Genomic DNA, 10,479 nt, shown 5'->3' with positions numbered 1-10,479 from the left:
GCAACCTAATTAGTAAAGGACCTATATGTAATTTTAAAAATTTTGGGGGGGTCTATGGCCATTGTGGGCCTCACAATAGCTGTCTTTGCTTCAAGAGGCATTGGACAATTGAAATTTATGTCATATGATGAAATTTATGATCTAATTTATTGAAAGAAAAATCAATATTTCAAAAGGCGGCATGTGGTATCCATGTGGTTACCTACTGCTTAACGTATATGTGATATGCGGGCGCATATGTGGGTCTATCTATTAAAATATTAATAAAATATTTATAGGTATTAAAAATATGTATAAATGTTTCCTAACAAAGCTAAATAGCCAAATACCAATTCAGAATTCACAAATTAAAATAATGAATTTCAAGTAAATGACCTCATATGTACATATGTATCACTAAACTAACAATTGGTAATTTAATTTTAATTATTAAATAGGGAAATAAATAAAATTTTGATGTAAAATCACAAAAAATGTCAAACAAAAATTAATGTTATTCATCAATACTTAAACATAATTATTAGATAGATTTGGAATAATACCTACTAAAATAAGAAGTGAAAATAGGTATTTTATATTTATACAAAGATAATTGCATTTATATGCATTGTTATTAAGTAAACTTGTATCAGTGTTTGAAAAGGCGCGCCTGAGGCGCGCGCCTCAGCGCCTAGGTGCGAGGCGCGGGCCTTCGCGCCTCAGCAATAGCGAGGCGAGGCGCTATTGCTGAGGCGCGGGCCTTCGCGCCTCAGCAATAGCGAGGCGAGGCGCTATTGCTGAGGCGCGCGCCTAAGCCCTGAGGCGCGCGCCTCAGGCGAGGCGCGAGGCGCACATAAGGCGCGCGCCTCGGCATATTTAATAGTTTTTGGATTTTGGATTAAATTTTTTGGGTTATTGGGTTTCGGATATAAATTTTATGTTTTAGCCCGATAAGATTAGTAAAAGAATCTAAAAGAAACCTAAAAAAATCCTAATGAAATCCATCTATCGCCCTCTCCTCCTACCACTCTCTCCTTTTACTGCCCTCTTCTCCTTCTTGAGGCCAAATGAAAACATTGGCACCACAATCACTTTTAAGTTGAAAGTCGAAATATATTTTTTTTAACTTGAGAACCTATATGNGGACCGCTTTTTGGAACATCGGAAAAAAAATATATCAAACTGTCTTCAAAATATGTAGCCTTACCTAAAATGGCTTTGTCTTTAGCGCATGTAGCCTTCTTGCCCTTGTAGCCTTATAGGAGCCCCTCAAATGTACTTACATCAAAATAATGTAAGCTATTTCACTTGAAAAATACAAGTCAGTATCTTCCATAGGCTGTACATCTTATCTTTGTACATTGTTCTTGCATCGTTTTCATTTTGTTATTATCACGTTATTTAATTGTTCTGAAACTCACAATTGACTGCTTATCTAATATCCATGTTGTATGCCTTCTTTCCTTTGGTGGAGCAGATCCGAACATTAGGAATGTTAAGATCCCGATTTCAGTCATTACCTGGTGCCTTTAATGCCCGTCTAGTTCCAGTGGAGAAGCCTGATGAGAAACAAAAGAAGGGTTTAAAGGCTTCTTTGCCCCGCAGATTTGCTCAGGTCTATATCTTACTTTTGTGAGCTTGTGCTCGAAGTTGTATTAGATATGTCTTGATAAATGATTGGCACCTGCTATTCCAGATGCCTAATGTTGATAAGGAGAAGCAAGCAGCTAGATTCGCACAGATGTGGAACAAAATAATTACTAGTTTCCGAAAGGAAGATCTTATAAGCAACAGGTAGTTTGAGGGTAATGCTATGAAAGTTAGAAGTTTTTTTGTGCTATTTCTATGCTTCTTTATTTTTGAAAATTTTCTACTGTAAATGGAACACAGGGAAATGGAATTGCTACTCGTTCCGTATGTGGCAGATCGTGCTTTAGACCTTATACAGTGGCCTCCCTTCTTGCTTGCCAGTAAGGTAAGCATGCTGCTCCACTGTACCACGTGTTAATTTTTTAGTTAACATTCTGTCTGAAGCTTTACTCCACGGTTAGCTCCCAATAGCACTGGATATGGCTAAAGATAGCAATTGCAAAGATCGTGAGCTAAGAAAGAGACTTGAGGCTGATAGTTACATGGATTGTGCTGTTCGTGAATGCTATGCTTCATTTAAAAACATCATCAAGTACCTAGTTGAGGGTGAACAAGAGAAAAAGTTAGTAATTGGTGAACTTCCTTTTGCTTTTTATATTCTGCCATGTACTCAACCTTTTCTTTAATCTATATTGTATCTGTTGCAATTGTCTCTTTACAGGGTTATAAATATCATATTTGATGAAGTTGACAGTTGTATAGAAGATGGTAAACTTATAAGTGATGTGAACATGCGAGCTCTTCCTGCTCTCTATGACCAATTCGTCAAGTTAATACAATATTTGGTATGTCTTTGAACCCAAAATGGTTCATGTTTTCTCTATTTCAATGTGTCGACCTTTGTTTAATTTTAATGCATCTTAGTGACACATTTCTTGACCATGCAGCTGGATAACAGGCAAGAAGACAGGGGTCAGGTTGTCATTCTTTTCCAAGACATGCTAGAGGTTGTGACAAGGGATATAATGGAAGAACAACTTTCTAGGTATTGAAATTTTAGATTTTTTTTATCCTAAGCTACAGTACTAAATATTAGTGTAATCAAGCCAAGGCAACTTATATTCCTTATCTTGTCCTGTGCCTAGGCGGATCATGGGCATATCCTCATCTTTTTTGCAGAATAGCCATATTTCAATGCTCTCATTTGAGGTGTCATCACATTGGTGTATATGACTTAAGAATTGCCTGTTCAGATTTATGCTGAGCTTAAAAGTACTTCTTTGTGATATTTAGTGCCCTAACAATCAGTTTTATTAAAAGTTATTAGAAAATTGGTTAGATTGTTACCACTCAACAAGTAGTCCACAATAATCAAACAAAAAGCTCTTTTAGCAACATATAGTTTTGACATTATTTTTCTGAACTTTTTTTTGTTAGTTCTCCGTATTATTATATTCAAATTTTAACCTAAAGTAAGTTTCCTCTACTGACTTTTGTTGATGTTGTCAACTTCAATCCAAAGCTCAATCCAATGAAACATTCATTATGTTCTTTGTTTGAAAATTGGGAGTTCATCATATTCGTGGAGATGTCAAAGGGAAACATAACAACTAGAACATGCACAGTTGTTAAGAGTCTTAAGACAAAAGGTTACTGTAAACGCCTTCTGGTGCTAACAGTGTTGTCATTATAATTTTCCATTACTAAATATATGTGTAGCTTATCAATTTTGTCTTGTCGTTCTATGTCAGTCTCCTGGACTCTAGTCATGGAGGTTCATATGGAAGGTATGAGGGCATGAAACCTTTGGATGAACAGTATCAGTTATTTGCATCAGCTGGGGCTATCAAATTTCCTGTGCCAGTAACAGATGCTTGGATAGAGAAGGTTGTACTTTTCTTAATTGATTGTGATGTGCAAGCTTTTGCTTAAAAGTAACGGATTGCTGTTTTCCAGGTTAAAAGGCTTGATCTACTGCTTACTGTGAAGGAATCTGCAATGGATGCACCAACCAACTTAGAAGCGCGAAGGCGTATTTCTTTCTTTAGCAATTCTTTGTTTATGGATATGCCTGATGCACCAAAAGTTCGTAACATGCTTTCATTCTCGTAAGTTTATAACATGCATTCACTCTCACTATTTTTGGATCATTTTTTGTTCTTATTGTCAACAATTATAGGCAATTTTCATATCTGTAATATAATATTGCAACATATTAGATCTTTGCATTATTATCACCTGGTTTTATTTTATCTGTATTTCTTTTTGACAAGAAATTAGTTGTATTTCAATCTGCTGTTGCAATAGTAAACCCCAATGAGATTTTTCGGCAACTTAAGAATTCATTTTCTGACAAAGCTTTTGTTGTAAATGAACTATAACTTGATATGTTTCTCATGTTATCTGATTTTTTATTTGATATTTGCATTTTTTTTCGAAGTTTTGGCTCCTTGGCATCGTCTTATGTCACTAAAAAAATGTCTATCAAAACCGACCGTCGCTCGACAATTACCGACCGTACCTAGCACAATTGGCTAAGAGCTTGATGGTTGGAACCCGAGGTTCTAAGTTCAATGCCTAGTTGCTTCACATTTCTAGCTGAGTTTTTTTCCGAAAAAATGAATGAGGGGTAGCTTGCTACCTTTCTCTCTCCCTCCCTCAATTTTTTTTTTTTAAACCTTGGCAATATTGCACTTCCACTAAAATATAGATGATTGCTTTATTTTTGGCAAAAATGCTGATTTCGGATTGAAGCTCAAAATTTCTGCTTCTCATCTCTCGAGACAGGCATTTAGTAGCTAAATTTTTGTTTATCTTACAGGCATTACTTCTATGTTTTCCTGAATTCCTACACTTCTACACTTTCTGTACAATTTGAGAAGTGTATAGCAGAGTGGTCTGTCCTGCTACATTTGCAAGCTATGAGTATGTCGTAAATAATAATGATTGCCCATCAAGCGAGGAATAATCTTGACAAAAGTTTTTTTTTGGGAGTTTACTCGTTTCGGTGAACCATGTTCTAAGCTCTAACATTATATGACCTTTTTTGTAGTGTGCTGACACCATACTATAATGAGGATGTACTTTTCTCTTTGAATAATCTTGAGGAGCCAAATGAAGATGGAGTTTCCATTATTTTCTATTTGCAGAAAATTTATCCAGGTTGATGAGGACAGAGCAGTAACTTTACAATACATAGCAAGTTGTGGAAGTTCTGTTGATTTATAATAAAATATAATTCTATAATATAATATCTGAAACTAGTCCTTCTTTGCTTTTATTATATAGACGAATGGACCAACTTCCTTGAACGGGTTGGATGTAAATCAGAGGACGAACTCCGGGGTAGTGATGAACTGGAAGAGGAGCTTCGTTTGTGGGCATCTTACAGAGGCCAAACATTAACTCGAACTGGTATATTAATTTACTTTATTGGCTTGCTATCGGGTATCATTCTTGTTTTCTTACCATTATTCTGTGTGTTTAACAACTTGCTATCGCATGATCAATCACTACTTCCCAGTTAGAGGTATGATGTACTATCGGAAAGCTCTGGAACTTCAAGCATTCCTGGACATGGCCAAAGATGAAGGTACTATGATAACTTTGTTACTTTTTGTATAAAGATAGCTTTAGGTCTTTCATGTTATATTATTTGTGATTATCATTGTATTATCCACTCGAACCTATCTTTTGTTTCTCCAGATCTTATGGAAGGTTACAAAGCAGCTGAGTTGATGTCGGAAGAACATTCAAAACTGGAAAGATCCTTGTGGACCCAATGTCAAGCTGTAGCTGACATGAAGTTCACCTATGTGGTATCTTGTCAGCAGTATGGTATTCATAAGCGGTCTGGTGATCATCATGCCCAAGATATTCTGAAGCTCATGACTACGTATGTATAATAAATAGCTAGATGCTTATTATTGCATTCTTTTTAAGGGAGTCGTATGTATGTAGAAGCTTGGAAACTTTCTAATTCATCTTAGTTAATCTTGGGAGCTAAACAAATCCAATGAAATTTTGGAGAATGAACCTTGACTTCGCATATGGTAACCTATTAATCGAAGAGATGAGCCATGAAAAATATATGCACTACAAACTGTTTTCTTCATTTTATCAACCAAAGTCTTGATGATAATATCAATAAAACATCTTGTGTCTACTGATTTCATAATCTTAAGTTGCTTTTGTTGGTAGGTATCCATCTCTCCGTGTAGCATATATTGATGAGGTTGAAGAAACTGGGAAAGATAAGAAGATAGAGAAGGTTTACTACTCTGCCTTAGTAAAGGCTGCTCTATCTAACGTTGATAATCCTGCTGACCCAGTGCAAAATCTTGACCAGGCAAGGCCTTGCATTTTCCAAGTCATGTGGGAAGTAAATATTTTTGATCGGAAGAGAAAACATCGTGATGCTTTATGATTGGTTAATATCAAATCAACTATTGCCGATTGCATTTTTTGTGCTGTGTTAGGGATCTGCTCTACATTTTAATTTAGTGGATGGTTTGCCATAAGTAGCACTTTAATATTATCATTGGTATTTTTGGGAAATGGCGAGAATACTTTGTGCAGCATATCTTGAAAGATGCGTGGAGCTGTGGACTGGGTAGATCTACTACATCACCCATTTGTAATGATAAAAAAGGAACGGATCATTTCCTTTCAAGTTGTTTCTTTTGTTTTGCAACTGCATGCTAAAGTTTTTAGGGCCTGTTTGGTTTGCGTTATGTAGCATCACTGGGTATCTCAGCATAATTAGTAATCTGACATTTGTTATTCAGATTACCACTAATACTGCATTACTTTGTTTGGTTTAGTACAGTACTACAGTAATGTAATATCGGATTATTGAGTATGTAAGATTATTTTGTTTGGTTCATCTTATATATTTCAGTAATTCTGATAGTAAAGTTTATATTATTTCAAAAATACCCTTACACATTTATTTGAAATTTAAATGTAAACCTTGAATTTAAGTTTAAATTTAAATTCAGGCTTTTAATTTAGATTTAAATATTGGTTCAAATTTTAAATTCAAAATTTGATTTTAAGTCTGAATTTTAAATTCAAATTTGAAATTTAAATTTAAATTTATATTTTTAATCCAAATTTCAATTTTAAATTTAGATTTTAAAATTTTAAAATTTATATACAAATTTTTAATTGAAAGTTCAAATTCAAATTTTGAATGTGTATTCAAACTTTACATTCAAATTTAATTTTTGAATAATTCAAATTTTAAATACCAATTTATTTAAATTCTAAATTTGAAATTAAATTATGAATTCATATTTGATTTGGAATTTAGATTTGGCATTATTGGCCCATCAAACGGAATCGATGGTTTCTTGGTCACGATTGGCTAATTTAAATTTTTAAAATTTTAATTTAAATAAAAAAATTTTAACTCAAATTTTAAATTAAATCAAAATTTGAAAGTTACATTTGAAATTCAAATTCAAATTCAAATTCAATTTGAATTTAAACTTAAATATTTTAAGAATGAGAAATAAAAAATTTGAGGCAATTAGGGTGTGGAGGGTTAATTTGTAATTTTGCATGACTTGCTGGATAACTCGGAGTCAGTAATATAAGGTACTCGCCCCCCTCCCTGGTAATATTTTGGGGTTTGCGCTATTAGTAATGCTGCCTTATCAATCAGATTACTTGTAGGATGACCCAAACACAGTAATCTTAAAAGATTCCTCTATGATACCCTGTAATCTTGGCAGGATAACGCGAACCAAACAAGTCAAGGGTAATGCCTCACAAGCATAGGAATCATCAAAGTAAATAAGGCAATTAGGGTGTGGAGGGTTAATTTGTAATTTTGCATGACTTGCTGGATAACCCGCAGTCAGCAATATAAGGTACTCGCCCCCCTCCCTGGTAATATTTTGGGGGTTTGCGCTATTAGGAATGCTGCCTTACCAATCAGATTACTTGTAGGATGACCCAAACACAGTAATCTGAAAAGATTCCTCTATGATACCCTGTAATCTTGGCAGGATAACGCGAACCAAACAAGTCAAGGGTAATGCCTCACAAGCATAGGAATCATCAAAGTAAATGAGCATTGCTAGAGTGCCTGAGCGAAAGGTAGGCTTGAGTCTAAATGGTAAACTTATATTTGCAATAGCACCTCGAACTCCTTGCATGCTAGTACCATCATAGTATGTGCCACTCAGCACAGTTGGATAACAATCACTTAATGTAAATTTATTACATAATGTAATGGTGGTTGCTGTTGTATTGCTTGCTTACTACAAACTGAAATATGCAATCCTCGGATCATTACGTTTACATAACCTGTGCTTTTAAAAATGTAATAATTCTTTCCTTTTACAACTACATGCTATTTTTAAATATAACCCCCAACTATATTTAATTTTGATTGACAACCCATCATCTTTTGTTTCTTTTGTAAGTTATCTTGGCATTCCATTAAAATTAACGGCTCTGTTAGTTTTCAGCTTTTAATGGTTAATGACATCCATAGCTCTGGTCAGCTGAAAAGCAGACAAGAACTTATGTTACATTTAATGAAATTCTTTCAATTATACCGATAGAAATAACTTGTATCAGTGCAAAAAAATTGAGAGGTTGTCAACCAGAAATAAATATAATTGAGGGGTCTATCCTCAAAAAGACCTATAGTTTAGAGAGTCATATATTTTGTCTTTTCTAAATGTACAAAACACAGAACTTAATGTTGTTAATTATTCACTCTTTTTTGGAAGGTTATTTATCGGATAAAGCTTCCAGGCCCTGCAATTCTGGGTGAAGGAAAGCCTGAAAATCAAAACCATGCCACAATTTTTACTCGCGGAGAAGGTCTACAGACTATTGACATGAACCAGGTACTTTGCAGCCTGCAGTTTCTATAATTGGGCCGCATTCAACTATAGCTCATTCAATTCCATTCTGCAGGATAACTACATGGAGGAGGCGCTTAAAATGAGGAACTTATTGCAAGAGTTTTTGAAGAAACACGATGGTGTTAGATATCCATCAATACTTGGAGTTAGAGAGCATATATTCACTGGCAGGTCAGGGACTAGTTGAATTTTAGATGGAGCTTTATGCATTGTCCACTCAATTTTATGTATGAGAAAGCTAACAACTGTCTTTTTTTTTTTGGTATCCTGCCAGTGTTTCTTCTCTTGCATGGTTTATGTCGAACCAGGAGACTAGCTTTGTGACTATTGGACAACGTTTACTTGCAAACCCTTTAAGGCGAGTTCGTAATTTTAGACAAAAAACCTTGCAATTTGTTCTCTTACTATGTGAGTGTCTGTGGCCAGGATGTTTCAACATGAGCTTGAGTTTGTAATTTCTTCTATTGCTTTCACTTTTTCATGTTTGCAGGCGTTGCAATCAATATTAGCTTGATCTTAGAAGATTTTCTTTGCGCTAAACCTCTAGGTATTGACCAAACTATTGTGGCTTATATTTCTTTTTGCTATTCTAGGGTTCGCTTCCACTATGGTCATCCGGACATATTTGATAGGATTTTCCATATCACCAGGGGTGGAGTTTGTAAAGCATCCAAGATTATTAACCTCAGTGAAGACATATTTGCAGGCAAGTTATAGTATTGCTGTCTTATTTGCTATTTTGAGAATCACTAGGTGTCGTAGCCTGATTTGAACAACAGGAGAGTACTTGATTCAATCTTACTATGAATATGGGCTAATATAGTTTTGACTAGTGTAGGGCCTGCACTTCGCAGCTGGTCGATAGTAATTTAGTCAATCAACATATATTATTATTAAAATTTTAAAAATTTAAAAAAATTATAATAAAAAAAAATAAAAATCATTATAGAAACTAATTTTTTTATTAATAATTTTAAACTTTCTGTATTAAGTATTCCAATAACTTTACTTAAAAAATTCAATCAAACTTAGTAGTTTTAGTAGCTATTTTATAAATAAATTTTTAATTAAAAAGTTAAAATTGGAGGACTTATTCTAAATTGCCAAATATATGATGTTGTCTTTACCTTATTAAAATTGACCGGGGAAAAGAGAAATCATTATATGCACCTAGTATATCTCTAATATCAAAACTTAATTAAATATATTTGAATTACAAAATCGAATAACTTAAATATGTTTACTAAACTAAATTTTAAAATTTCTGTTAAAGGTTTTAAGTATTTTTTGGTGTATGTTCTTATATACATCCAATGCAGAGAATGCTTAAGAAAGAGCACTCATAATTCCAGAAAAAAAGGAGGAAATTCTTTGCTTGCACCCGGTGTATGCTAATATAAAAATACACTGCGAATAATAGATGATTGATAGAATATCTGATAATTAGTACTAATAATTTTTGTGATGTGATGGAACTACCAAATTATATATCTTATAGATTTTAAAATGTTAATAATTAAAAAGTAGGCTCGGTGTATGTGATATTGGAGGGATAGGAAGGAGGAAAATAGGCTTGGTGGATGTGATATTTTAATAGTCCGGGTGCATGCAATATTGTTGAAATGGAAGGATAGGAAGGAGGACACGTCGCTCCCAGAGCTTCTGATGTGACCCAACTGCCAAATCATATATCTACTATAGATAATAATAATAATAATAATAATAATAATAATAAGGATATCTATATTATATCTATAATAATCGGGTGCATGCAATAAGTTGAAGTTGGAGAATTGAAGGGGACACGCATTGCTTCCTAATTCTTTGACTTGACCCAACTCTCTATAGTGGAAAAAGGTATAGAGAGGAAAAATATTCCGTTGCACCTAGTGTACACTAAAGCTCCATACACTGTACATCTATACTAATCTATGAATCCCCAATAATTTGCTGACATGGCGTGACCTCCTTCTTCCAAAACTGCCCCTCTCTCATCTCCTAACCCCCGAGACCCCTCATCTTCCAA

General features: G+C 34.3%; 1 protein-coding gene across 2 annotated transcripts in view; it reads left to right on the top strand.

Annotated features, from left to right (window-relative positions):
• Positions 1,409-10,479, top strand: part of LOC109713799 (callose synthase 3-like) — a 22,642-nt gene continuing 13,571 nt past the window's right edge. The window contains exons 1-17 of one of the 2 annotated variants that reach the window (XM_020238002.1): positions 1,409-1,594; positions 1,676-1,773; positions 1,870-1,954; positions 2,031-2,191; positions 2,291-2,414; positions 2,517-2,614; positions 3,321-3,456; positions 3,526-3,677; positions 4,622-4,731; positions 4,858-4,983; positions 5,093-5,161; positions 5,275-5,464; positions 5,770-5,917; positions 8,316-8,435; positions 8,506-8,624; positions 8,728-8,811; positions 9,047-9,159. In XM_020238002.1, coding sequence (XP_020093591.1) covers positions 1,424-1,594; positions 1,676-1,773; positions 1,870-1,954; positions 2,031-2,191; positions 2,291-2,414; positions 2,517-2,614; positions 3,321-3,456; positions 3,526-3,677; positions 4,622-4,731; positions 4,858-4,983; positions 5,093-5,161; positions 5,275-5,464; positions 5,770-5,917; positions 8,316-8,435; positions 8,506-8,624; positions 8,728-8,811; positions 9,047-9,159 — 2,104 coding nt within the window. In that variant the 5' untranslated portion in view covers positions 1,409-1,423. The remainder of the gene's footprint in view (positions 1,595-1,675; positions 1,774-1,869; positions 1,955-2,030; positions 2,192-2,290; positions 2,415-2,516; positions 2,615-3,320; positions 3,457-3,525; positions 3,678-4,621; positions 4,732-4,857; positions 4,984-5,092; positions 5,162-5,274; positions 5,465-5,769; positions 5,918-8,315; positions 8,436-8,505; positions 8,625-8,727; positions 8,812-9,046; positions 9,160-10,479) is intronic. The other variant, XM_020238003.1, reaches the window with a different exon arrangement.

This window comes from Ananas comosus, linkage group 8, assembly GCF_001540865.1.
Source record: "Ananas comosus cultivar F153 linkage group 8, ASM154086v1, whole genome shotgun sequence".
Classification (NCBI taxonomy): domain Eukaryota; kingdom Viridiplantae; phylum Streptophyta; class Magnoliopsida; order Poales; family Bromeliaceae; genus Ananas; species Ananas comosus.
Note: the sequence above shows the minus strand (reverse complement) of the source record. Positions and strands in the feature narration are given on the sequence as shown.